This window comes from Hylobates moloch, unplaced genomic scaffold (genome assembly GCF_009828535.3).
Source record: "Hylobates moloch isolate HMO894 unplaced genomic scaffold, HMol_V3 SCAFFOLD_6, whole genome shotgun sequence".
Lineage (NCBI taxonomy): Eukaryota > Metazoa > Chordata > Mammalia > Primates > Hylobatidae > Hylobates > Hylobates moloch.
Window position 1 is genome coordinate 117,446,381 of NW_026652281.1, and position 27,964 is coordinate 117,474,344.

The 27,964-nt window shown below is 44.6% G+C and overlaps 1 protein-coding gene, 1 long non-coding RNA gene and 1 pseudogene across 16 annotated transcripts in view; 1 reads left to right on the forward strand and 2 right to left on the reverse strand.

Annotated features, from left to right (window-relative positions):
- Positions 1-19,196, reverse strand: part of LOC131383648 (uncharacterized) — a 32,675-nt gene extending 13,479 nt beyond the window's left edge. Inside the window, exon 1 of the long non-coding RNA XR_009213824.1 lies at positions 18,451-19,196. This is a non-coding gene — a long non-coding RNA (uncharacterized LOC131383648). The remainder of the gene's footprint in view (positions 1-18,450) is intronic.
- Positions 14,352-14,473, reverse strand: LOC116472152 (U4 spliceosomal RNA; annotated as a pseudogene).
- ANKHD1 (ankyrin repeat and KH domain containing 1) overlaps positions 19,010-27,964 on the forward strand; it is a 140,987-nt gene continuing 132,032 nt past the window's right edge. For 11 of the 15 annotated variants that reach the window (XM_032158080.2, XM_032158082.2, XM_032158084.2 and 8 more), the window contains exon 1: positions 19,184-19,590. In XM_032158080.2, coding sequence (XP_032013971.1) covers positions 19,306-19,590 — 285 coding nt within the window. In that variant the 5' untranslated portion in view covers positions 19,184-19,305. The other 4 variants (XM_032158077.2, XM_032158087.1, XM_058439909.1 and 1 more) reach the window with 3 other exon arrangements.

Below are 27,964 nucleotides of genomic sequence, written 5' to 3' on the forward strand. Positions count from 1 at the left end.
AAGCTATAATAATCAAGAAAGTATTATTATAATAATCAAGAAAGTACCACAGTGTGTGGTACTGTCATAAGGATAGACATACAGATAAGTAGAATTCATAGTCCAGAAACAAACCCTCACACTTATGGTCAATTAATTTTTGATAAGGTTGCCAAGACAATTCAATGGTGAAAAAATAGTCTTTTTTCTTTTTCTTTTTCTTTTCCTGTTTCTTTTTCTTTTTCTTTTTCTTCTTTTGAGATGGAGACTGATTCTGTTGCCCAGGCTGGAGTGCAGTAGCATGATCTCGGCTCACTGCAACCTCTGCCTCCCAGGTTCAAGCAATCCTCCCACCTCAGCCTCGAAGTAGCTGGGACTACAGGCGTGCACCATCACACCCGGCTAATTTTTATATTTTTAGTAGAGTCAGGGTTTCACCATGTTGGCCAGGCTAGTCTTGAACTCCTCACCTCAGGTGATCCACCCACCTCAGCCTCCCAAAGTGTGGGATTACAGGCATGAGCCAATGTGCCTGACTGAAAGGATCATCTTTTTGATACATGGTGCTGAGAAAACTAGATATCCACATGCAAAAGAATGAAGCTGAACACCTACTTCACATCATATGTAAAAATTAACTCAAAATGGATCAATAACCTAAATGTAAGAGCTAAAATATTTCTTAGAAGAAAACATAGGTATAAATCTTTATGACCTTGGATTTGGCAATGGTTTCTTAGATATGATACCAAAAGCACAAGGAACAAAAGAAAAAAAAAAACAAATTGGACATCATCAAAATAAAAAACTTCTGTGCACCAAATGACACTGCCTAGAAAGTGAAAAGACAACCCACAGAATGGGATAAAATATTTGCAAATGTAAAACTGATAAGGGACCCAAGAGAATTTAAAACTTATGTCCACATAAAGACGTACACAAATGTTCATAGCAGCGTTATTTATGATAGCCAAAAAGTGGAAATAACCCAAATGAGTCACCAACCCAAACTGATGAATGGATAAGTAAAATGTGTTATATCCATACAGTGAAATATTATTTGGCCATAAAATGGAATGAAGCACCCATACATGCTACAACAAGAATAAACCTTGAAAAACATCATTCTAAGTGAATGAAGCCAGTTACAAGGGATCATATATTATATTATTCCATTTATATGAAATATCTGTAATAGGCAAATCCATAAAGTCATAAAGTGAACTAGTGGTCGCCTAGGGCTGGGGGCCTAGGGATAATGGCTATGGGGTGCAGGAATTCTTTTTAGGAGTGATGAAAATGTTCTAAAATAGATGTGATAAGCACGGCATGGTGGCACACACCTGTAGTTCCTGCTACTCAGGAGGCTGAGGCCAGGAGTTAGAGGCCACAGTGTGCTATGATCTTGTATGTGAACAGCCACTGCACTCCAGCCTGGGCAACATAGCAAGATCTCATCTCTAAAAGTTAAAAAAAAAAAAACAGATGTGATGGTTGCACAGCTCTGCATATAATAAAAGTTATTGACTTGAACACTTTGAGTGAATTGTGTGATATGTGAGTTATATTTTAAGAAAGCTATTAAGGTGGGTTGCAGTAGCTCATGCTGGTGATCCCAGCACTTTGGGAGGCCAAGGTAGGAGGATTGCTTGAGTCCAGGAGTTTCAGGTTGCAGTGAGCTATGGTTGCACCATTGCACTCCATCCTGGGCAACAGAGCAAGACTCTGTCTCTAAAAAAAATAGATAAAAAAAAAAAGCTGTTAAAAAATAAAAAGAATGGTAGGGGCCAGAACCTAACAGCAAGGTCAAAATGGGGAGGTTGAAAACCTCTAGGGCCTCCAAGACCAAAGGAATTACCACTTCTGGACAAGAACTGGTGAATTTTTCAGTACCAATTCCAGGAACCTACTAGCTAAGTGAACCCAAGGGAAGAATCATGGCCTTGGGAGGTTTCTCCAGGTTGTTTTCAGAGACATGTTTGTTCACCTTCCATTAATATATCCACTTACAAAGGGGATTATAATGTGCAGTGATGCAAACTAGACCATGTTCCTTCACTAGATCCTCTGCTATTTTCCCTATATATTTTTGAGACAGAGTCTTGCTGTGTCACCCAGGCTGGAGTGCAGTGGTGGGATGTCAGCTCACTGCAACCTCTGCTTCTTGGGTTCAAGCGATCCTCCCACCTTAGCCTCCCAAGTAGCTGAGACTACAGGCGCCTGCCACCATGCTCGTTTTTGTATCTTTTGTAGAGATGGAGTTTCACCATGTTGGCTAGGCTGGTCTCAAACTCCTGAGCTCAAGTAATCTGCCCGCCTCAGCCTCCCAAAGTGCTGGGATTACAGGTGTGAGCCACTATGCCCGGTTTCCTCTGCCATTTTCTTTCTTTTTTTTTTTTTCGAGACAGGTTTCCGCTCTTGTTGCCCAGGCCGGAGGGCAATGATGCGATCTTGGCTCACTGCAACCTCGGCTGCTGGGGTTCAAGCAATTCTCCTGCCTCAGCTTCCCAAGTAGTTGGGATTACAGGTGCACGCCACCACGCCCGGCTAATTTTTGTATTTTTAGTAGAGACCGAGTTTCACCATGTTGACCAGGCTGGTCTCAGACTCCTGACCTCAGGTGAATCTGCCTGCCTCGGCTTCCCAAAGTGCTGGGATTACAGGCATGAGCCACCACACTCGGCCAAAAAAATTTTTTCAAAACAAAAAAATGTAATGAGAAGAGTGGCATCTTTAATGTCTGGCTTTAAAAAGCTTGATTCTTATATCTGCTTCTGTATTCAGTCAAATGCACGAGTGTTTCGGTTGAAGAATATGAAGAAAATCTGGCTCAACACAGCTATGTAGTTGGAAAAGGAAGAAATACTTCAATAGATTTTTCAGATAACTGGATATTCCCTTCAATACACCAAAATCCAACAACTGTTAGTTTCTTAAAGGTTGAGACCATAGCTATAAAATGTCCATACTCTGTTATATTAAAATCCACTGGTCTATCACATACTTTCATTTTGTGTTGTTGTTTTGAGACAGGGTCTTGCTCAGCTACCCAGGGTGGAGTGCAGTGTCTGCAATCACTGCTCATTTCAGCCTTGACTTCCTGGGCTCAGGCGATCCTCCCACCTCAGACTACAGGCATGTGCCACCACACCCAGCTAATTTTTTATATGTTTAGTAGAGACAGGGTTTTGCCATGTTGCCTAGGCTGATCTTGAACTTCTGGGCTCAAGTGATCCTCCGGCTTTGGCCTCCCAAAGTGCTGGGATTATAGGCATGAGCCACGGTGCCCAGCCCTAATTAAAAAAAATTATTTGTAGAGACAGGGTCTCCCTATGTTGCCCAGGCTGGTCTGGAACTCGTGGGCTCAAGCAATCCTCCTCCTGCCTCAGTCTCCCAAAGTGCTGGGATTACAGGCGTGGGCTACCGCACCCGGCCTATTATGTACTTTCTTTTTTTTCTTTTTTTTCTTTTTTTTTTTTTTTTAGATGGAGTCTCGCTCTGTTGCCCAGGCTGGAGTGCAGTGGAGCCATCTCGGCTCACTGTAACCTCTGCCTCCTGGGTTCAAGCAATTCTCATGCCTCAGCCTCCCGAGTAGCTGGGACTACAGGTGCTCACCACCATGCCCAGCTAATTTTTGTATTGTTAATAGAGACGGGGTTTCACCATGTTGGCCAGTCTGGTCTCGAACTCCTGACCTCAAGTGATCCACCTGCCTTGGCCTCCCAAAATGTTGGGATTACAGGCATGAGCCACTGTGCCTGGCCTAATATACTTTCAATGGATCTTTTACACATATATGATTTTGTAACATCATGATTGGTCATTTGGAAAACATTGGTTCACTGAACTGTGCAGATCTTTCAAATATTGACACATTTTAATTATATAATATAAAAACACATTTATTAATACCATGATTTATCTCATCAAAAAAGTCTTTGAAACTTTTAGAAAACTGTCAACCAGGAATATATACAATTTTCCAAAATTCTAATTTTTGCTCAAAGGTTTTGAATTTTATCATTGGAAATAAATATTGTCAGGTGTTTTCCTTCAAGTGACAGGCTCCAGAGAATGTCTGCCAAATATCCACATCTGAATTACCAACATTTGCCTGTCAGTGCTATTTTCAAGTAAAAATGGTGTTCTATGAAAACAAAAGGCCGGGCGCGGTGGCTCACGCTTCTAATCCCAGCACTTTGGGAGGCCGAGGCGGGCGGATCACGAGGTCAGGAGATCGAGACCACAGTGAAACCCCGTCTCTACTAAAAATACAAAAAAATTAGCCGGGCGTGGTGGCGGGCGCCTGTAGTCCCAGCTACTCGGAGAGGCTGAGGCAGGAGAATGGCGTGAACCCGGGAGGCGGAGCTTGCAGTGAGCCGAGATCGCGCCACTGCACTCCAGCCTGGGTAACAGAGCGAGACTCCGTCTCAAAAAAAAAAAAAAAAAAAAAAAGAAAACAAAAAAGGCCAATGCAGCTTGCAACCAAAATAGCTGTGCTCCTTGAGATAACTAATGTACTTTGATATATAGCAGAAGTGCTCTGTGTATCCTTCTCACTTCCTCACAGACTATTAAAAACACTTGTACTCAAGGGTCAAGTTTTAATAAAATTAATTTTTACTGCTTCATCAAGGATTCTTAATAAAATCGGCCTTTTCCTGCTTTGAGTGCCCAATGGGGAAGAATACATTTACTGCTAGTACAGTTTGATACCATTGCCTAATACTGTGCTGAGGTAGCAGCTATCTTTGTTTGTTTTTTAGAAACAGGAGCTCACTCTGTTGCCCAGGCTGGATTGCAGTGGTGAGACCATAGCTCACCGTAGCCTTAAACTCCTGGGCTCAAGCAATCCTCCTGCCTCGGCCTCTTGAGTAGCAGGAACTACAGGCATGCACCACCACACCCAGCAGTACCAGCAAGTTTTTACCCCCCATTGCTTTTGTACCATCAGTGCAAAAGTCAATATAGTGAAAAATAATATATTAGAATTATAATGAAAATAGTTTTGACTTCATGGATTCCCCTGAAAAGGTCTTGAGGGCTGCAGGAATCTATAGAGCATACTCTGAGAATTGTGGCAATATGGCCAGGCACAGTGGCTCCTGCCTGTAATCCCAGCACTTCGGGAGGCAAAGGCGGGTGGATCATCTGAGGTCAGGAGCTCAGGACCAGACTGGCCAACATGGTGAAACCCCGTCTCTACTAAAAATACAAAATGAGCTGGGCGTGGTGGTGGGCTCCTGTAGTCCCAGCTACTTGGGAGGTTGAAGCAGAATTGCTTGAACCTGGGAGGTGGAGGTTGCAGTGAGCCGAGATCAAGCCACTGCACTCCAGGCTGGGTGACAGAGCGAGACTCCGTCTTAAAATAAAATAAAATAAAATAAAAAGCCGGGTGTGGTAGCGCATGCCTGTAATCCCAGCTACTTGAGAAGCTGAGGCACAAGAATCACTTGAACCTGGGAGGCAGAGGTTGCAGTGAGCTGAGACCGCGCCACTGCACTCCAGCCTGGGTAATAAAGTGAGACTCGTCTAGCCGGGTGGGGGTAAGAATTGGCCAGGTGTGGTGGCTCACGCCTGTAATCCCAGCACTTTGGGAAGCCAGGGCGGGTGGATTACTTGAGGCCGGGAATTCAAGACCAGCCTGGCCAATATGGAGAAACCCCATCTCTACTAAACACACACACACACACACACACACACACACACACACACACACACACACACACACACACACACACACACACACACACACACACACACACACACACTAGCCAGGCGTGGTGGTGCATGCCTGTAATCCCAGCTACTCTGGAGGCTGAGGCAGGAGAATCGCTTGAACCCGGGAATCGGAGGTTGCAGTGAGCTGAGATTGTGCCACTGCACTCCAGCCTGGGCGTCGCAGCAAGACTTTGTCTCAAAAACAATAACAAAATTGTGGTAATATACCCGTATATGTGTGTGTATGTCAAAGTATAAGTGAAATATTTCTTCCCTAAGTTCACATTTCTCTGAGTTAAATGTAACTCCCTAGATTTTGCCCAAAAAGGTACATTCTAACTTTTTTAAATTTTATTTTTCTTTTTAATTTGTTGAATAAACACATTAATAATAACAATAAAGATTTTTAAAAACAAAAAAATCTACTAACTATCTAAAGTTTGGTTTTAAGGTAATAACTGGGGTGGTTTTGGAAAATAGTTGTTTGTTACAAAGGCGTTACATACTCATTGTAAACAAATTCAAACAATATATGCACAAATAAAATGATATATTTCTAGTAAAAAACAAATAATTTCACTTTTTCCCTCACTTGGCAGTGTACCATGCACAATCAGCCTTCTGATTTTCTTCATTCTTTTTTTTTTTTTTTTTTTTTTTTGAGATAGAGTCTTGCTCTGTCACCAGGCTGGAGTGCAGTGGCGTGATTTTGGCTCATTGCATCCTCCGCCTCCTGGGTTCAAGCTATTCCCCTGCCTCAGCCTCCCAAGTAATTGGGACTACAGGCGCGAGCTACCTTGGACGGTTAATTTTTTGTGTTTTAGTAGAGACAGGGTTTCACTATGTTGGTCAGGATGGTCTCAATCTCCTGACCCCGTGATCTGCTCACCGCCGGGCGTGGTGGCGGGCGGTTACAGGCGTGAGCCACTGTGCCTGGCCTCTTCACTCTTTTTAACGTATATTGTAGGTCATGTTATAACTGTACCGCAGCTTACTTAGCCACTTATTGATGGACAGACAAGTAAGGTTTGTTTGTTTTGAGACGGAGTCTCACTCTTTTGTCCATGCTGGAGTGCAGTGGCATGATCTTGCACACTGCAACCTCCATTTCCCAGCTTCAAGTGATTCTCATGCTTCAGTCTCCTGAGAAGCTGGGACTACAGGTGTGCACCACCATCCCTGGCTAATTTTTTTTTTGAGACAGAGTCTCACTCTGTCACCGAGGTTGGAGTGCAGTGGTGCGATCTCGGCTCACTGCAACCTTTGATCCAAGGTTCAAGCGATTCTCCTGCCTCAGCCTCCCACATAGCTGGGATTACAGGCATCTGCCACCATTCCTGGCTAATTTTTGTATTTTTTAGTAGAGACGAAGTTTTGCCATGTTGGTCAGGCTGGTCTCAAACTCCTGACCTCAAGTGATCCACCCGCCTTGGCCTCCCAAAGTGCCAGGATTACAGGTGTGAGCCACCCTGTCTGGCTTTTTTTTTTTTTTTCTTTAAGTAGAGATAGGGTTTCACCATGTTGGCCAGGCTGGTCTTGAACTCCTGACCTCAAGTGATCTGTCGGCTTTAGTCTCCCAAAGTGCTGGGATTATAGGAGTGAGCCACTGTGCCTAGCCCTCACAAGTAAGGTTTTAATTAATGTCCTTGCACACTTTTTTTTTTTTTTAGTTAATGTGTGAGGGTTTCTGTGCCACCTTTCCTCCAGAGTTGGAAATGGATTTGCTAAATCAAAGGGTAGTTGCACTTTAAAAAAAAAAAAAAGAAGAAGAAGGACCGGGCACAGTGGCTCATGCCTGTAATCCCAGAACTTTGGGAGGCCGAAGTGGGTGGATCACTTGAGGTCAGAAGTTCCAGGCCAGACTGGCAAACATGGTGAAACCCCATCTCTACTAAAAATACAAAAATTAGCTAAGCGTGGTGGCATATGTCTGTAATCCCAGCTACTTGGGAGGCTGAGGCAGAAGAATTGCTTGAACCCAGAAGACGGAGGTTACAGTGAGTTGAGATCATGCCACTGTACTCCAGCCTGGGCGACAGAGACTCTGTTTCAAAAAAATAAAATGAAGGCACCTCCAAACTTATTTCCCTAAAGATTGTATCAATTACACTACTGCTAATGGTATACAGAGAGTGCAACAGGGAACTTGTGAGAGTAATTGTTGGGCATGAGGATTACCAGGCTCTGAATAGTGGTCAACCAGTGCTTTGAAGGGTTTTTAAATATTTCTGAGCCCTTCAGTCACCCTCCAGGAATTCTAACATTCATTTGAAATCCCTGGTATAGGCTGGGCGCAGTGGCTCACGCTTGTAATCCCAGCACTTTGGGAGGCCGAGGCGGACGAATCACGAGGTCAGGAGATCGAGACCACGGTGAAACCCCGTCTCTATTAAAAATACAAAAAATTAGCCGGGCGTGGTGGCGGGCGCCTGTAGTCCCAGCTACTCGGAGAGGCTGAGGCAGGAGAATGGCGTGAACCCGGGAGGCAGAGCTTACAGTGAGCCGAGATTGCACCACTGCACTCCAGCCTGGGTGACAGAGCAAGACTCCGTCTCAAAAAAAAAAGAAAAAGAAATCCCTGGTATACAGAAAAGTATTGCTGTTTTCTTTGGACTCTCTAGTATGGCTCAATCTTGGTTTAAAATGTTGCCAGCTTATGGGTGGAGCCATTGGGACAGTTTAGGGCTTTAACCAAACTCCAGAGGCCAGGACAGGCCTGCCCATGTGTCCTGCAAAACTCTATAACGGTGATGCAATTCTTTTCAACTGATTAACCTTTTGCATTGACTAAATCTCTGCTGGAGAAGCCCAACTTTGGCTGTTTTTCTTTTCTTTTCTTTTTTCCTTGACACCAGAGGTGTAAATGCCAGGGTCTAAGAAGGGCTTCTACGTGAAAAGTTTAAGAGTAGAGTCATGACCACTGTATTTCTTAATAGCTTCTGTGAGTTTATATCAGACTCATTTCTGGCCTAGACTTTCTACAAGTGTCCTTTCGGGGCCATAGCCACTTCCTTGGGAAAGAACACTTGGTAGGTGGCACTGTTACCTGCCCTGCAGGTGAACGCCATGCTGTGTCTCCTGATTTATGGGACTGCCTTGATGAAAAAGGGGTGTGGCAAACTGAGTTGAGTTCAGACACTCCACAAGAGTCTCCAAGATCAGCCTTCAGAGTGACTCAGTCCTCACTTATAAGCCCAAATTGCTCTTTGAGTTGGAGTCCTGGGTCTGCTCCTTTCTCATTGTGGTAAGCAAGTATGTACTTCAGGTTCTCACAGGAAATATCAGAGGGTAATGGATGGGTCATGTAAAATCACTTCAGAGATTTTATTGGGAGATACTGATCCTAATGCTCACTCCTCGTTACTCCTCTATTTAAAAAAAATTGTAAGGCTGGGCATGGTGGCTCACACCTGTAATCCCAGCACTTCAGGAGGCCGAGGCGGGCAGATCACCTGAGGTCAGGAGTTGAAGACCAGCCTGGCCAACATGGTGAAACCCCGTCTCTACTAAAAATACAAAATTAGCTGGGCATGGTGACACATGCCTGTAATCCCAGCTACTTGGGAGGCTGAGGCAGGAGAATCGCTTGAACTTGGGAGGTGGAGGTTGCAGTGAGTCGAGATCATCCCATTGGACTCCAGCCTGGGCAAGAAGAGCGAAACTCCATCTCAAAAAAAAAAAAAAAAAAAAAAAAAAAGGTCGGGGGGATTGTGAAAAACTAAAACACCCCTCAAGAGTTCTTCTCACTCAAAAGTGCTGATTCACTAAATGCCAGGCCACCATAACCTGTAAAATAAGAGGATTCTTGCTGCTGGGGTTGCTATCTAGCTGTTCTCTCATCAGAAAAAGTGCTCAGACCATAACATTCAAAATTTTCACCAATTCTGGGATCTTCTAAAGTCTGTGGCAGAAGGACATGGTACCAGCCAAGGAGAGCTGCTACAAAAGGTGGGTGTGGCTGCCTAAGTTGCAGTGGTAAGAGGACACGTGAAAAAGGATGTTTGGGGTCACTAGCTTCAGGTTTACCAAGTGTGAGACAGAAGAAGCAGAGGGTTCACTGTAATGCACAAGGTAGGGTTCTGGATTTCTCCAAGTAACTTACTGATTGTCAGTTCTTAGAACCCTCTTCTTGTCAAAGAGCTTGTACAACTGTAGACCAGAACATCTGGGCTGAACTACACACTTACTGGTACTTATTTCTCAATGTGACTCTTGGTTTTTCCTTTTTTTAAGATGCAGTCTCACTCTGCCACTCAGGCTGGAGTGCACTGGCGTGATCTCGGCTCACTGCAACCTCTGCCTCCCAGGTTCAAGCGATTCTTCTGCCTCAGCCTCCTGAGTAGCTGGGACTATGGGCACCTGCCATCACGCCCGGCTAATTTTTGTATTTTTAGTAGAGACGGGGTTTCTCCATCTTGGCCAGGCTGGTCTTGAACTCCTCACCTTGTGATCCGCCTGCCTCAGCCTCCCAAAGTGTTGGGATTATGGGCGTAAGCCACTTTGCTGGGTGGCTTTTCCTTTTAATTAGTGCTGAAGTGAGAAAGCTCATAGAATTACTGCTGGCACTCATATTTTCAGTACAATCCTTCCAATGGAAGCAATACACAAAAATATTCACCAAGGACTCACCTGGGGGAAGAGTGGATTAATATTCATTGTCAACCAATATGACCCTTCTGCAGAGAGATGTTTAACTTTTGCAAAAAGCAAAGCTAAACTTGATGTCTTTTAAAAATCTGGGCCAGGTGTGGTGGCTCACACCTATAATCCCAGCACTTTGGGAGACTGAGGCAGGTGGATCCCTTGAGCCCAGGAGTTTGAGAGCAGCCTGGGTAACATGGCAAAAACCTTGTCTCTACCAAAATACAAAAAAAACACAACAAAACAAAACAAAACTAGCTGGGCATGGTGGTGTGTGCCTGTAGTTCCAGCTACTTGGAAGGTTGAGGTGGGAGGGTGGCTTAATCCTGGGAGGTTGAGGCTGTAGTGAGACTGCACCACTGCACTACTCCAGCCTAGGTAACAAGAGCAAGACCCTGTCAAAAAAAAAAAAAAAGTTTTCAGTTACAGAGTTACAGTAAATCTATCTAACTGTGTTTCTGTCCAGTTGAAGGTTTGGAGGTTTCTGGCTGACTCAGCAAGTAATGTTCTACCTAGGCTAAGTTCTTCTCATTGCTGTCTGAAACCAAACACATAAGGTAAATCCATCATGTTTAGCTTTGTTTTTTTTTTTTTTTTTTTTTTTTTTTTTTTTTTTTGAGACGGAGTCTCGCTCTGTCGCGCAGGCTGGAGTGCAGTGGCGCGATCTCAGCTCACTGCAAGCTCCGCCTCCCGGGTTCACGCCATTCTCTTGCCTCAGCCTCTCCGAGTAGCTGGGACTACAGGTGCCCGCCACCACGCCCGGCTAATTTTTTTTGTATTTTTAGTAGAGACGGGATTTCACCATGGTCTTGATCTCCTGACCTCGTGATCCACCCGCCTCGGCCTCCCAAAGTGCTGGGATTACAAGTGTGAGCCATCGCGCCCGGCCTGTTTGTTTGTTTGTTTGTTTGTTTTTTGAGATGGAGTCTCGCTCTGTCACCCAGGCTGCAGTGCAGTGGTGTGATCTCGGCTCACTGCAATCTCTTGCCTCCCAGGTTCAAGCAATTCTCCTGCCTCAGCCTCCCAAGTAGCTGGGATTATAGCACCCACCACCATGCCTGGCTAGGTTTTGTATTATTATTATTAGTAGTAGTAGTAGTAGTAGTAGTAGTAGTAGTAGTAGTAGAGATGGGGTTTCACCATGTTGGCCAGGCTGGTTTTGAACTCCTGACCTCAAGTGATCCACCTGCCTCAGCCTCGCAAAGTGCTGGGATTACAGGTATGAGCCACTGTGCCTGGCCTAAGGCAAGTTTAGCTTTGAAGAAACTTTCAAACTCTCTTCCAAAGTGGCTGTACTGTTTTGCATTCTTACCAGAATGAGAATTCTTGCTGCTCTGCCTTCTTGCCAGTAATTGGTATTGCCACTTATTTGGATTTTAGCCATTCTAATAGGTGGAAATAAAATGTTAAAGAAAGGATCTTGATGCATAATGCCACATTTATTTTCAGAAAGTTTGTATAGATCTGGAGTAACTTTTGTTCCTATACTCTTTTGTTTCCCACATTTCATCAGGTGCAAAGGTTACACTGATTCTTTTTTTGTTGTTGTTGAGACAAGGTCTCACTCTGTCACCCAGGCTGGCCAGTAGTGGTGTGATCATAGCTCACTGTAGCCTTGACCTCCTGGGCTCAAGCAATCCTCCCATCTCAGCCTCCCAAGTAGCTGGGGTTACAGGTACACACCTCCACACTTGGCTTCCCTTTTTTTTTTTTTTTTTTGTAGAGATAGGGAGTCTTGCTTTGTTGCCCAGGCTGGTCTCAAACTCCTGAGCTCAAGTGATCCTCCTGCCTTGGCCTTCCAAAGTGCTGGGATTGCAGGCATGAGCAACTGTGCCTGGCCTTCATGCTGATTACACTTATTGACAGTTTCTTTTTCTCCATTCTGAAAGCCACTTCCCTAATCCAGTGTTCTTTATCTTATACTTGGGCAAAAAGCTGCAGCCAGATTGCTTGTTTCCTACACTCCAGTATTTCCTTGTTCTAACCCAGTTTACTCAATTCAGCTAAAACAAAAAAAAATTGTAATCTTCCTTTAACAATTTTTATCTTAGTAACTTTGCTTTTCGAAAACTATGGTGGGTGGCCTATTGAACCAAATTTATGTATTTATTTTTAGTTTTGTAGAGATGGGGGTCTTGTTATTTTGCCCAGGCTGGTCTCAAACTTCTGGGCTCAAGCAATCCTCCTATGTTGGCCTCCCAATATGCTGGGATTACAAGTGTGAGCCACTGCTCCTGGCCTGAGAAGGATATCTAAAAACCTAATAACATGGTTTGTGTATGAGAGGAGGTCTAGGTATTTAGTGGGGAAAGTAAAAATACTCTTTTCCTCATTTTATATTCATTTTATTCTTTTTTTTTTTTTTTTTTTTTTTTTTTTTTTAGTAGAAACAGGGTTTCACCGTGTTAGCCAGGATGGTCTCAATCTCCTGACCTCGTGATCCGCCCACCTTGGCCTCCCAAGGTGCTGGGATTACAGGCATGAGCCACCATGCCCGGCCCATTTTATTTTTTTCCACATGCCTGCTGTGTCAAATTGTTTTGTTCTTTTTGAAATTTGAACCATGTGAATGTATTAACTATCAGATTTTTTTTTTTTCTTGAGACAGAGTCTCACTCTGTTGCCCAGGCTGGAGTGCAGTGGCACGATCTCGGCTCACTGCAATCTCTGCCTCCTGGGCTCAAGCAATTCTCCTGCCTCAGCCTCCCGAGTAGCTGGGATTACAGGGGCCCACCACCACACCTGGCTAATTTGTGTAAACCATTAGATTTTTTAGTGTGAAATTCCATGGTCTAAGAAACTAACAATATAGTTGGAGAAACCAGAAGATAAGTTTTAAATGTTTCCAACTATTACAAGGGAGGAAGATATATTTGATAGTAGTCAGGGATAACTTCACCTAGGGTGCTGATTAGCAGATTTATAAGAAGGATATAATGATTGAAGCATGTTTACCTGATTGATGAATTTCCTCTGCTTTTGAGGTTGCCATGGAATCAATGTAATATTGTGGGAAGAGCATGGGTTTTGGGATCAAGCAGAAATAAATTCAAATCCCAGCTTTTCTATATACTGGCCTTATAACCTTGGGCAAGTTATTTAACAATTTTGAAGTTTCAACTTCCTCATCTATAAAGTGGGTAAAATCTGAACAGGATCATTATAAAGGTTAAATGACCTCCAAGTGCAACAAATATGTTGGTTTACTTCTTACATAGATGGGCTGAACTGAGATGGATTGGCATATAGGAATAAAATGTCTGGAGAAAATGCAGGTTGCATGTGAAAGAACTTCATGTAGCTAAAGTCCCTGCATCTATAATTTAGTTTGTCAATCTCATATTATGGGATTTGAAGCCTCTTATTATCTCAGAAGTTTTAGAAACTCTTGGGCTAGCTGGGCACAGTGGCTCACACCTATAATCTCAGCACTTCGGAGGCTGAGGCAGGAGGACTGCTTGAGCCCAGGGGTTAGAGGCCAGCATCCTGAGCAACATAGGGAGACCCCCGTCTCCACAAATAATTAAAAAAAAATAGCTGGGCATGGTGGTCCACTCCTGTGGTCCCAGCTATTTGGGAAGCTAAGGTGGAAGAATCGCTTGAGTCAAAACAAAACCTTTAACCATTAATTTTTGTTTATTTTTATGTTTTTTTGAGACTTATCGTCCCCACCGTGTAGGTCGATCTGCCTCCCAGGTTCATGCCATTCTCCTGCCTCAGCCTCCCAAGTAGCTGGGACTACAGGTGCCCGCCACCATGCCCAGCTAATTTTTTTTGTATTTTTAGTAGAGACAAGGTTTCACTGTGTTAGCCAGGATGGCCTCGATCTCCTGACCTCGTGATCCGCCCGCCTGGGCCTCCCAAAGTGCTGGGATTACAGGCGTGAGCCACCGTGCCTGGCCATGTGTTTTTTACCCTTCTTGATCTGAAAGATGGTCAAAACACAGTGCTTTGAAACACATTATAAGTAGACTCTAAATATTCCCACTGTCTTTTTCTTTTCTTCTTTATTCCATAGAGACTCAAAATTGCCAATGCTGACTATATTTCAAGTCCATGGTAGGTTATTGGGAAAAGTTTTCAATTAGCAATAATCATACCTTTGGCTATGATACTGCCAGTGAGCAAATCTCCACTCCATTTTTTTTTTCTTGAGAAAGAGTCTCGCTTTGTCACTGAGGCTGGAGTGCAATGGCGTGATCTCAGCTCACTGCAACCTCTGCCTCCTGGATTCAAGCAATTCTCCTGCCTCAGCCTCCTGAGTAGCTAGGATTACAGGTGCACGCCACCACACCCAGCTAATTTTTGTATTTTTAGTAGAAGCAGGGTTTCACCATGTTGATCAGGCTGGTCTCGAACTCCTGACCTTGTGATCCACCCGCCTCACCTCCCAAAGTGCTGGGATTACAGGCATGAGCCCCTGCACCCAGCCTAATTTTTGTATTTTTAGTAGAGACAGAGTTTCACCATGTTGGCCAGGCTGGTCTTGAACTCCTGACCTCAAGTGATCTACCCGCCTCAGCCTCCCAAAGTGCTGGGATTACAGGCATGAGCCACCATACCTGGCCTGAGTGTGATTTTATTTATTTATCAAATGTATCACTTGATATTGTGATGATTTATCAATGAGTTTTCAAATTTTAAAACCATAGGAATGTAGTATATATGGAACTATTGAATCACATTTTCTTTTTTTTTTTTTTTTATTTGAGACAAAGTTTCACTCTTTGTTGCCCAGGCTGAAGTGCCGTGGTGTGATCTTGGTTCACTGCAACCTCTGCCTCCCAGGTGCAAGCAATTCTCCCGCCTCAGCCTCCTGAGTAGCTGGGATTATAGATGCCCACCACCACGCCTGGCTAATTTTTTGTATTTTTAGTAGAGACAGGGTTTCATCGTGTTGGCCAGGCTGGTCTTGAACTCCTGACCTCAGGTGATCCGCCCGCCTTGGCCTCCCAAAGGACTGGGATTACAGGCATGAGCCACCGTGCCCAGCCATTAAATCACATTTAATAGAGACTCTATATAGCAGTCACCAAAATATAGGAGACTGGGAGTTCCTAATTCCCATACTGATTGTCAAACTGCTGACAAGTATCTCAAGTAAAGGTCCTGGTAAAACAAAGATTATTGCTCAGCCTGGCGCGGTGGCTCAAGCCTGTAATCCCAGCACTTTGGGAGGCTGAGGCGGGCGGATCACGAGGTCAGGAGATCGAGACCATCCTGGCTAACACGGTGAAACCCCGTCTCTACTAAAAACACAAAAAATTAGCCGGGCGTGTTGCGGGCGCCTGTATTCCCAGCTACTCGGGAGGCTGAGGCAGGAGACTGGCGTGAACCCAGGAGGTGGAGGTTGCGGTGAGCCGAGATCGCGCCACTGCACTCCAGCCTGGGGGACAGAGAAAGACTCCGTCAAAAAAAAAAAAAAAAAAAAGATTATTGCTCAATCACATTTCTTTAGCTATACTCTGGGTTAGTTGCTAGGCATTGAGTAAAGAGAGTGTTTTCTTCCCTCTCAAATAAATTGAGAAAAATGTATATATATCCAGATTTCCTTTCCCTGTGTCCTTGGGAGTCATTGTATTTGTTTAAAGAATTTAATGAGTTTGTTCAGGGAGTTGCATCAGAAATTATTTTTGTATCAGTAGTAAGCATGACAAGCAGTTCCTTTGTAATGCTGTACCAGTCAATACCTGTTTTTGCCTAAGGATGTATCCATACCAATTCTGGATAATCCAGCTTTGAAGTGGGTTGGGCAGTGCTAGGTTTCTTTTGTTGGTGTTATTAGTTTGGGTTGTGACTTAGTCACACATGCCTTGAAAACTTAACAGCACTGAGGATATAGGCTAATTAAATTCCACAAATGCTAACTAAAGCCAGTGTACATAGCATTTACATTAAAATAGTTCTCTAGAATAGGTAGAAGACTTTTTTTTTTACATTTTCTACAACTTATTTATTATCTGGAAAGAACATTTAACAAACATGTTCTGCTCATAGAAAATACTATCCTTTACATGTGAAATGTCAAAATGAGCAATTACTAAGCCAAAGAAATGTTTATGATCTTCAAAATGTTTTTTAAATAAATGTTTGGCAGAATCAACTTTTAAAGTCATTTTAAAAATCGTTATATTCTTATAAAATTTTAAGATCCCAGTTTAAGGATGACGAAATATTAAATATTGCACAGTTGAGATATATAAAGCCCTTTGTTAAAGTTGTAAAAGAGGAGAAAATGACTTTTTTTTGTTTTTTTGAGACTTGAGTCTTGCTCTGTCGCCAGGCTGGAGTGCAGTGGTGCGATCTCGGCTCACTGCAACCTCCGCCTCCCGGGTTCAAGCGATTCTCGTGCCTCAGCCACCTGAGTAGCTGGGATTACAGGCACGCGCTGCCACACTTGGCTAATTTTTGTATTTTTAGTAGAGACGGGGTTTCACCATGTTGGCCAGGATGGTCTCCATCTCCTGACCTCGTGATCCGCTCACCTCTGCCTCCCAAAGTTCTGGGATTACAGGTGTGAGCCATTGCGCCCGGCCATTTTTTTTTTTTTTTCAGCCAAATTCTGTTATCATATGGACGTTCTCTGGGTCAAAGGATATTTTCCATACAAACCACCAGACTCCTTTTTTGGTCATCTCTGATTAAAGGATTAGATGGAAACAGTTTTTTTTTTTTTTTTTTTTTTTGAGACGACGTCTTGCTCTGACGCCTAACCTGGAGTGCAGTGGCACGATCTTGGCTCACTGCAACCTTCGCCTCCTGGGTTCAAGTGATTCTCCTGCCTAAGCCTCCCGAGTAGCTGGGATTACAGGCACGCACCACCACATCTGGCTAATTTTTGTATTTTTAGTATAGACGGGGTTTCACCATGTTGGCCAGGCTGGTCTCGAACTCCTGACCTCAAATGATCCGCCCACCTAGGCCTCCCAAAGTGCTGGGATTACAGGTGTGAGTCACCGCGCCCAGCCCAATTTTTGTATTTTTGGTAGAGTCGGGGTTTCACCATGCTGCCTAGGCTGGTCTCGAACTCCTGGGCTCAAATGCTCCGCCCGCCTCAACATCCCATAGTGTGGAGATTACAGGCGTGACCCACGGCGACCGCTATAGAATCTGAGCATTTTTAAACCCCCTCTTTATTGACAAGATAAAGACAGAGATAGGGAGATGGATATAGGGAGGAAGAGATCTCCTTAGAGGAGGGAAGACCACCACAGCTAGCCTTGTTTTGCACCACACAGATCTGATGAGAACTAGAATTAGTTGGGCTGGCAGGACCCAGGGGCGAGCAGAGAGTTCGTGAAGGAAGAGGAGACAATAACTAGCAAAAATGAGTCTTTCCTGTAAGTTTGGGACTTTGCTAAGCGCTGTGTTATCATCTAATTTATTCATAACAACAACCCAATGAGGAAGGTACTAATATTACTCCCATTTCATAGAGGAGCGAGTTCAAAGTCAAAAATGAAACAGCAAACGCGCCGAAGTCAGGCAGCAAATAAGTGGCGGCACCAGAACTCGGCCGAGTAGCTGGGACTACAGGCGCCCGCCACCACGCCCGGCTAATTTTTTGTATTTTTAGTAGAGACGGGGTTTCACCGTGGTCTCGATCTCCTGACCTCGTGATCCGCCCGCCTCGGCCTCCCAAGGTGCTGGGATTACAAGCGTGAGCCACCGCGCCCGGCCAGAACTCGAAACTGCCTCGGAGCATGCACTCTTCACCACCCCTTTCCACCTTGAGGTTGGATTCCGCAGGCCGTTCGCGGCATTCCCACCTTCCTACGTGGGACAGTTCCCGGTACTGAGGCATGGCGCTGTCCAGCCCTCAGGCCCGCAGCCGTCCGCAAGCAGGAGAACACGGCCCCGCCGGGTGGTCCTGCCCGAAGGCTGTAGAACTGCGGCGCGCGGCCGGGTCCTGGCTGGCGGGTCGAGTCCCCTCAAGGCGGCTATCCCAAGCAGCTCCCCGGGTGTCCCTCAGACCCGCGCGCTGGGCTCAACTCAGAAAGGCGGGAGGCGCGAAGCGAGATCGGCCTTGCCCCTCGACTGTCCCCTCAGCGCTCCCCAACCTCTATTCCCTCCCAAATAGCCCCCGGCAAATAGGTTACGCATCTTCACCTGTCCCAGAGGTGGTGACTGTTCTAGTGACTGACGCTACGCTCCTCCAACCAGGCAATGGCAGGAAGGTGGAGCCTCCCTAAGACTGATGGCTTCCTTTCTCCAATCCCGGTGCAGCTATTCTCCGGCCATAGTCTCGGCGCCCAGCGGAGAGCGACAGGTGGGAGCTGCGTTACTTCGGCGCCTCTTGCATCCTTGACGTACAAGTTTCACCAAGTGCAGGGTGAAGCCTACTCCAAATTTGACCAATTCTTGCGGGTCATCACTTCAGCAGTCATTTTATTCAGAAGTGGAAATTTCCCGGCCCTTTCCCGTCACCTCAGATGAGGGTGGGATGAATGGTACTCTCACAGGCCAATTGTACCACGCGACGTCCCGCGACAGTGACCGACACTTTATGGCGCCAATGAATTCTCCCATTGTTCGGGGTCACTATGACTGACCACAAGGCCAACTAATCCACTTTAAGGTCGTGACGCGATAGTCAGACGGGTTGGCCAATAGACATAGGAAAAGACCGGAAGTCAGCTGGTGAAGGGTGGGAGGCGGGTGTTCGCAACCGCCTAGGCCTGCGCGGGTCAACGCAGCTTGGCGGCTGCGAGCCAGCGAGCGGCGCGTGACGAAGAGCCTGAGCGACGGGTCACTTTGGCCAATGATCTGCAGCCGCCAGGGTGTTGCAGCCATTGGCGAGTCGAGGGGGCGGGAGGCAGCAGGTTAGGCAGTGAGAAGTTAGTGGCGCTGCTGGGACGGGGGAAAGGAGACGCTTCTTCCTCTTGCTGCTCCTCTCGTTCCCGAGATCAGCGGCGGCGGTGACCGCGAGTGGGTCGGCACCGTCTCCGGCTCCGCGTGCGAACAATGCTGACTGATGGCGGAGGCGGCGGCACCTCCTTTGAGGAGGACCTGGACTCTGTGGCTCCGCGATCCGCCCCAGCTGGGGCCTCGGAGCCGCCTCCGCCAGGAGGGGTCGGTCTGGGGATCCGTACCGTGAGGCTCTTTGGGGAGGCCGGGCCAGCGTCGGGAGTCGGTGGCAGCGGCGCGGGCGGAGGGGACGCGGCGCTGGATTTCAAGTTGGCGGCTGCCGTGCTGAGGACCGGGGGTGGAGGTGGTGCCTCTGGCAGTGACGAGGACGAAGTGTCCGAGGTAAGGCTCCGGGACCCTCGCCTCCCACACAGTGTGAGGCGTGAATTCTCTTTGGATCGGCTCTGGGCCGGGGCCATCCTCCCGCTTCCCTGGTGGAGTCCTTCTGTGACAGCGGTCGGCTCCATGGCGGCGGTGGCCGCGGTGAGGGCCTAGTGAGCCCTCGGCTTTCTCTTTAGCTCGAGCGGGACAGGTTCCCGTCACCATTCGTAGACCCACAATAGGGAGTCCTTTGGTCTCTGAGCTTCGCGCGGGAACAGGGACTCCTCAGGCTGCCTCCCGCCCACCCTGCTTTGGAGTCGGGGGTGGGGGGCGGGGTCTTGCCAGAGTCCCTGCCCTTGGTACTGAGAGAGACAAACAGAGACAGAGACAGAGCTGGTGCAAAGATCGTTTCTCTTCTTTGCCCCTCCTCAGAGTTGAGGGATACGTTTATTTGCCTTCTGCCTTGTGTGTGTCTTACCTGTGTGCTTAAGGACGGTTCTTATTTTCCCTCTTCAGTTTGAGACAGGTTTGAGTGTTAGGGATCTCTCGGCTTTTACCCTGAAAAATCACGTGACTCCTCCTTCTGGGACCTTTTGTGAAGTTAGACAGGAAAAGGAAGTTCCAGGGCATCCTTGAGCTTCGGAATAGCTGGGTAGCTGAACTCGGAGGTTTCAGGCTTGGAGAAAGTGGGGCAACCTGTGGAAACTTCTTCTTCTTCTTTTTTTTTTTTTTTTTTGAGATGAAGTTTCGCTCTTGTTGTCCACGCTGGAGTACAATGGCGTGATCTCAGCTCACTGCAACCTCCGCCTCCCGGGTTCAAGCGATTCTTCTGCCTCAGCCTCCCGAGTAGCTGGGATTACAGGCGTGCGCCACCACGCCCGACTAATTTTGTATTTTTATTAGATACGGGGTTTCACCATGTTGGTCAGGCTGGTCTCGAACTCCTGACCTGAGGTGATCCACCCGCTTCGGCCTCCCAAAGTGCTGGGATTACAGGCATGAGCCACCGTGCCCAGCTGGACACCTTCACTCTGCCTTTGCGGTGAAGTCCTTCATTTCTTTAACTCTTCTGTGTGTACTCTTATGTGTACACATTTTTAGGTCTGAGCAACCTAGGATGGTAGGCATTAACTTCTTTTGGGCTCTGGGGAAAAAGGGGCGGGTTTTTTTTTGTTTTTTTTGAGATGGAGTCTTGCTCTGTCGCCAGGCTGGAGTGCAGTGGCGCGATCTCAGCACACTGCAACCTCCGCCTCCCGGGTTCAAGCGATTCCCCTGCCTTAGCCTCCCGAGTAGCTGGGACTACAGGCGCGTGCCACCACTCCCGGCTAATACTTTGTATTTTTTAGTAAAGGCAGGGTTTCACTATGTTGTCCAGGATGGTCTCGACCTCCTGACCTTGTGATCTCAAGGGGCGGTATTTTATGTGTATACTTTTTTCTGTTGACTATGGCATGCGTAGAGTACTATACCGTGATTGTTTTAAGTGCTCAGAGTATTTCTTCTATTTTGGTTCTGAGGTGCCTGATTTGTCTGTGACCAGTTATTTTAACCTCTGGTCTTGGTGTTAAAGTACAGGAATTTCTCTGTGTGTACTAACAATCCTGGCTCTTGGATTTGAGAGGAATAAGGAGAAATTATTTGTGGGTTACAGACTGCAGTTAGTATACTGTCTTATCATTCTAGGTCTGAACAGGGTTTTATTTAATATTGAAAACCTTAGTACATTCTGACCCTAACATTTTGCTTTGGAAAAAAAAGTGTGTGAGTTATAAGGCGGGTAGTCCCTTGAATGTCTACGTCTTTGAATTTCACAGTAAGGGAAATAACTTCTAAGCCAAGGTGAGAAAAATGTTTTATTTGAGTAGGCAGTTATGGGGAGAGACTCTGGAGTATCCCTACTCTTGGTCTTGTGGAAGGCTTCATTTTATCCTTTCAGTGAAACGTGAGAGATTAAGCTAGAACACAGTACTTTTTAGCTAGGAAATGAAGTATGGGGGATATCCTTAGACTAAAGATTAGAGCTTATTTTCTTTGAAACTTGTAAATGAGAATCTGAAAGAGTTTGCTTTGGTCTAAATGTGATAGAAAAAGGGGACCTTGATTTTCTTGACCATTTTTACATATTTGTCATGGGTGAGATGAAAGGTCACTCATTTGCCTTTTTTAATTTTAATTTTTTTTTTTTTTGAGACTATGTCTTGCTCTTGTCACCCAGGCTGGAGTGCAGTGGCTCGATCTCGGCTCACTGCAACCCCCGTCTCCCAGGTTCAAGCTATTCTCCTGCCTCAGCCTCCTTAGTAACTGGGATTCCAGGCACCTGCTACCACGACTGGCTAATTTTTGTGTATTTTTAGTAGAGATGAGGTTTTACTATGTTGGCCAGGTTGGTCTCAAACTCCTGACCTCAGGTGATCACCCTCCCAGAGTGCTGGGATTACAGGCATGAGCCACCACGCCCGGCCTTAATTTATTTATTTATTTATTTATTTTGAGACAGGTTTTGCTATGTTGTCCAGACTAGCCTCAAACTCCTGGGCTCGGGTGGTCCTCCTACCTCGGCCTCCTAAGTAGCTGGGACTATAGGCACACACCACTGTGCCTGGCAACCATTTGCTTTTTTATAAGTAATAGTCTTAAATTTCTTCACAGGTAGAGCACTAGCGTGCCCCCAAAGTCATAAATTTCTCTCTCTCTTTCTGACTGTGCGTGTGCGTGTGTGCGTGTGTGTGTGTGTGTGTGTGTGTGTGTGTGTGTGTATAAAATGGTCTTTGGAGTTTCCATACCATGTAATTAAAGCTATGGGCAGAATCCATGCCTTTTGTATTTTTGAAGCTTATTGTAGAAGTCATGTGTTGGTGATTCCTACACCCACTTAGTGGTGGCTAATGTTAGAAGAACCCCATGTTTTCCTGTTTACTTATGTTTTCTGTGCCTAAAAGAATTTAGAGGTTAAGAGTACATGTAGACCTCATTTTTGGAATGGAAGTTTCTAGGATACCCACTTTAGCCTAATCTAAGATGATGCTTAGTGGGTGTATAGATGCTTTCTTAATCTGTGTAAGCAGGAAATTTTTTTGGGTCCTGTTTCTCCCATATCACATAGAGAGGAAATTCTTGGAGTATGTAGTCTTTATAGTATGTGTGGTAGAGTATAGTCTGTGCCTTTGTGAATAAAGTGACCTGTTTTGGCCAAGCAAAAATTTTCCATTTTCTGTCTGACAAGATGAGCTGTCTTCCTTTATTATTATTGCCTTTGAATTTTCAGTGTGAAAAGGTAACAGTGTTCTTCAAAAAATACTCATGTAATTGGCATTTGATGAATAATACTAAAATCCTCAGTCTCATCTTTCCTAAATATTTTGTTTATTTTTATTTATTTTTTTGAGACAGGGTCTCATTCTGTCACCCAGGCTGGAGTGCAGTGGCACGATCTCTGCTCACTGCAACCTCCGCCTCCTGGGTTCAAGCGATTCTTCTGTCTCACCCTCCTGAGTAGCTGGGATTACAGACATCCACCACCACTCCCAGGTAATTTTTATATTTTTGGTAGAGACAGCGTTTTGTCACGTTGGCCAGGCTGGTCTCAAACTTCTGGCCTCAAGTGATTCTCCCACCTTGGTATCCCAAAGTGTTGGGATTACAGGCGTGAGCCACCATGCCTGGCCTTCATTTTTCCTAAATATTTATAACCACCGGGCATGGTGGCTCACGTCTGTAATCACAGCACTTTGGGAGGCCAAGGCAGGTGGATCAGCTGAGGTCAGGAGTTGGAGACCAGCCTGGCCAACATGGCAAAATTCTGTCTCTGTTAAAACAAAAAATTAGCCAGGCTTGGTGGAGGGCGCCTGTAATCTGAGTTACTCAGGAGGCTGAGGGAGGAGAATCACTTGAACCCAGGAGGCAGAGGTTGCAGTGAGCCGAGATCGTGCCACTGCCCTCCAGCTAGGGTGACAGAGAGAGACTCTGTCTCAAAAAAAAAAAAAAAAATTAAAATATTTTAGAAACAAGTACCTAGACATCCAGAAAGATGATGAATTGGTGTGTAGTTTGGGAGTGAAGTTTGTTTTGTTCCTCAAATGCGGCAGGATTAGGTGAGAAATAAGAAATGTAGAGCCCTAGTATTTTTGCTCTAGAATTAGTTGGTCTTCTACATTTTGTGTACAGAGGAGTAGACACTCTAAGGACCTCTTTATATTTAATATCAGAGCCAAGAGCTGAGAAAAAAACAAGCTACTCTTTCTTGCTGGCCAAGCAAAAGACTTTTTGGTTAGAAGAATGGACTCACATCTTTCAGTACCTTTTTTTTTTTTTTTTTTTGAGATGGTGTCTTGTCGTCCAGGCTGGCACGATCTCAGCTCACTGCAACCTCTGCTTCCTGGGTTCAAGCGATTCTCCTGCCTCAGTAGTGAGATTACAAGTGCGTGCCACCATGCCTGGCTAATTTTTCTATCTTTAGTAGAGACAGGGGTTTCACCATATTGGCCAGGCTGGTCTCGAACTCCTGACCTCAGGTGATCTGCTCGCCTAGGTCTCCCAAAGTGCTGGGATTACAGGCGTGAGCCACCTGCCTGGTGCTTTTGTTATTTTAAACATTGGGGTAAATACCTGTTTCGTATTTCTTCAGCCATTCTTGGCATGTTTCTTAGCTATCTAAGGCCTTGATTAGAAGAGCTAGCACTGCATTGAATCCTACTGAGAAATATATCCATGTTCAGAATAGAGGTCAGGTTAAAAATTTCTTAAAAACCACTTTAGGCCTGGTGCAGTGGCTAACGCCTGTAATCCCTGCACTTTGGGAGGCTGAGGTGGGTGGATCACGAGATCAGGAGTTCAAGACCAGCCTGACCAACATGGTGAAACCCCATCTCTACTAAAAAACAAAAATTAGGTGGGCGTGGTGGCACGCACCTGCAATCTCAGCCTACTCAGGAGGCTGAGGCAGGAGAATTGCTTGAACCTGGGAGGCGGAAGTTGCAGTGAGCTGAGATCGCGTCACTGCACACCAGCCTGGGCGACAGAGTGAGACTCTGTCTCAAAAAAAAAAAAAAAAACCACTTTAAAAAATGGTTTTTATTTTAAATATTTATTTATTTATTTATTTATTTTGAGATTAGGATTACAGGTGTGAGCCACCACACCCAGCCTATTTTTATTTATTTATTTATTTTTAGAGATGGGCTTTCACTCTGTCACCCAGGCTGGAATGCAGTGGCGTGATCATAGTTCACTGCAACCTCGAATTCCTGGGCTCAAGCAGTCCTACTGCCTCAGCTTCCCAAAGAGCTAGGTCTAACTAGAGGTGTACTCCACCACTCCACCTGATTTAAAAAAAAAAAGTGTTGCCCAGGCTAGTCTTGAACTCCTGGCCTCAAGAGATCCTCCTGCCTTGGCCTCCGAAAATGCAGAGATTACAAGTCGTAAGCCACTGTGCCAGACCGAAAAACCAATTTTTAAATTTTAATTTTAGAATTGTGGTCTTTTAATTTTTTTAGCAAATCGAAATAAAAATACAATTTCTAAAGAAAAGATTGTGTGAGACATGGTTTTTAATTTTTGTCGTAAGAATGAATGTGTGTGTATATGTGTGTGTATGTGTGTATGTGTGTGTGTGACAGCCTCCTTTTAAAATTACTACAAAAGTGGCTGGGCACGGTGGCTCATGCCTGTAATCCCACCACTTTGGGAGGCCAAGGCGAATGGATCATCTGAGGTCAGGAGTTTGAGACCAGCCTGACCAACATGGTGAAAGCCTGTCTCTACTAAAAATACTAAAATTAGCCGGGCGTGGTGGCAGGCACCTATAATCCCAGCCACTCGGGAGGCTGAGGCAGGAGAATCGCTTGAACCCGGGAGACAGAGGCTGCAGTCAGCCAAGATCATACTGCTGCATTCCAGTCTGGGTAACAGAGCAAGACTCCATCTCAAAAAATTAGAAAATAATAAAATTATTACAAAATAGTCACTTGTTGAAAAACTCAACAATATAGATAGTAGGTATAAGGGGAAAAGTAAAAGTGCTTCTTCCCACCCCCATTAATTCTTCAAATTCTACCCTTCAAGGTAACCAATATTAAAATTTTTCGTTCAGTAAATTTTCTAGGCCTATCTTTCTATGTATATGTGTATATATGTTAATATACACATACTTTAAAGGCATATCAAATTTAAAAATGTAGCTTTATATCACATTGAGGTTTTTTTCTTGAAGCAGGTGCTGTATTTACAATTATATAAAAGTATGCAGAAACTGTATTTAGCTCTGAAAATATAGCACAAGCCTTGTAGGGATTCCTTTTTCCCTGAAAATTACTTTTAACGTCAAAGGCAAAAGCCATACGGAAATCCCATCCTGATTTTCTCCAGTAGGTAAGGAGTTGGGTCATATCCTTTAAGATTGCTTATGATCTATATATAATCTATTTTTAAATTTTTAATTAATTTTTTTTTTACTGTTATGTTTTTTGAGAGATGGAGGTCTCGCTTTTTTGTCCAGGCTGGCTGTTGCCCTGGCTACACAGTGCAGTGGCATGGTCATAACTCTCTGTGGTCTCCAACTCCTGGGCTCAAGCAATCCTTTGCTTCAGCCTCCCAAGTAGTCAGGACTACAGGGGACTATAGGTGTGCACCACCATACTTGGCTAATATGATCTATAATCTAGAGCAGAGTTTCTCAAGAGCAACATATAGACATTTTGGGACAGAGAATTCTTTGTTGTGAGGGGCTCTCCTGTGTATTAGAAGCATCCCTGACCTCTACCCACTAGATGCCAGTAGAACCCAATTATGATAGCCAGAAATTTTTCAGACATTGCCAAATGTCTCCTGGGGACAAAATCACTCCTGGTTGAGAGCCACCGGTCTAGAGGCCACTCTTGTCAGGAATGGTAGTTTTGTTATACTCTGTGTTCAAACTTAAGGTAAACAAGGTGAGTCACTGCTTTTAATAGCATCTCAGGGCTTACACTTATAACCTGAACAAGGGAGAAATAGAAGGTACTGAAAGGTTTAATATAAACCTAGCATGAACTGCTGTAAATTTTCTATGGTAAATGTATCATTTTGGGGAACTTTCACTTAAAATATATTATTTTTCAAAAAGTTCAGTTGTCCATGAAAATGAATTTTTAAAAAACTTTTATGGGGACTTCCAGTTTGTTCAAGGTAGAAATGCTTTATTCCATAAATTATCATTTGTAGTGATGACATAGGAAATATAACTTTATATTCTAGTGGGCTAATTTTGGAGACTTTGGAAATGTTTATTGAATAAAAAGAGTTATATGTTATTACTGTAACAATTTTTTTTTTTCTTTGAGTTAGAGGAGCCTTGCTCTGTCACCCAGGCTGGAGTGCAGTGGCACGATCTTGGCTCACTGCAACTTCCACCTCCCGGGTTCAAGTGATTCTCCTGCCTCACCCTCCCGAGTAGTTGGGACTACAGGCGCATGCCACCACGCTTGGCTAATTTTTTGTATTTTTAGTAAAGACGGTGTTTCACCGTGTTAGCCAGGATGGTCTCGATCTCCTGACCTTGTGATCTGCCCCCCTCAGCCTCCCAAATTGCTGGGATTACAGGTGTGAGCCACCGCCCCTGGCCACAATTTTTTGTATATTGCACAAATACCAACCTTTCACAAGCTTCATGATGTAAAGCCTTAAGACTTTACATACAAAATGACGCATTGATAAGTATATTTATGTGAATGGTGGGGTTGATGCAGAGTTGATTAGTATGGGTGGAGGAAAACTTTTTGGGAAACTTTAAGTATGAGAAGTTTTTGTTGTTATTATTTAGTATACTTTCAATAGATAATTACATTCATATAGTTCATAAGTCAAAGTAATATAAGGGCAGATACAGTGAAGTCTCAATCTCACCCTGCTCCCACATATCTTGCTCTTTATACTTTTAATAAAAGTACTATACAGCCTTTCAGAATTTATGAAAATACAACTGTGTATTTTCCCTATTGTTACACAGATGGTAATATGCTACTCGTGAAATTTTTAAATGGTAAATTTGAGAGGGATTTAGACTTTTTTTAAAAATTAAAGTGATAAATTATGTTATCAATGAAGGATGGAGGTGAGTTTAAGCACATTCCTTTCTGAGTGTATTTGTTAGTAGAGTGCTGATTGACTAGATGAACTCAAAATCATTTCTGGCCTTCTGATTCGGTGATCACTAACATAAATAAAATATGTTACTTTAAAGAAAAGCAAAACAGTTTTAAAAAGTTTTAGCCTTGAATTGGCAAGTAAACAAAATAAATGACAAGTTTACCAAATTTTTTTTTGGCCAAATTTACTTTCTGAGAACCAAAGTTGTAATAAATAAAATCAATTCTTTTTTTTAAACCCACTATAAAGGAACTGTTTCAATGTATCTGTCTTC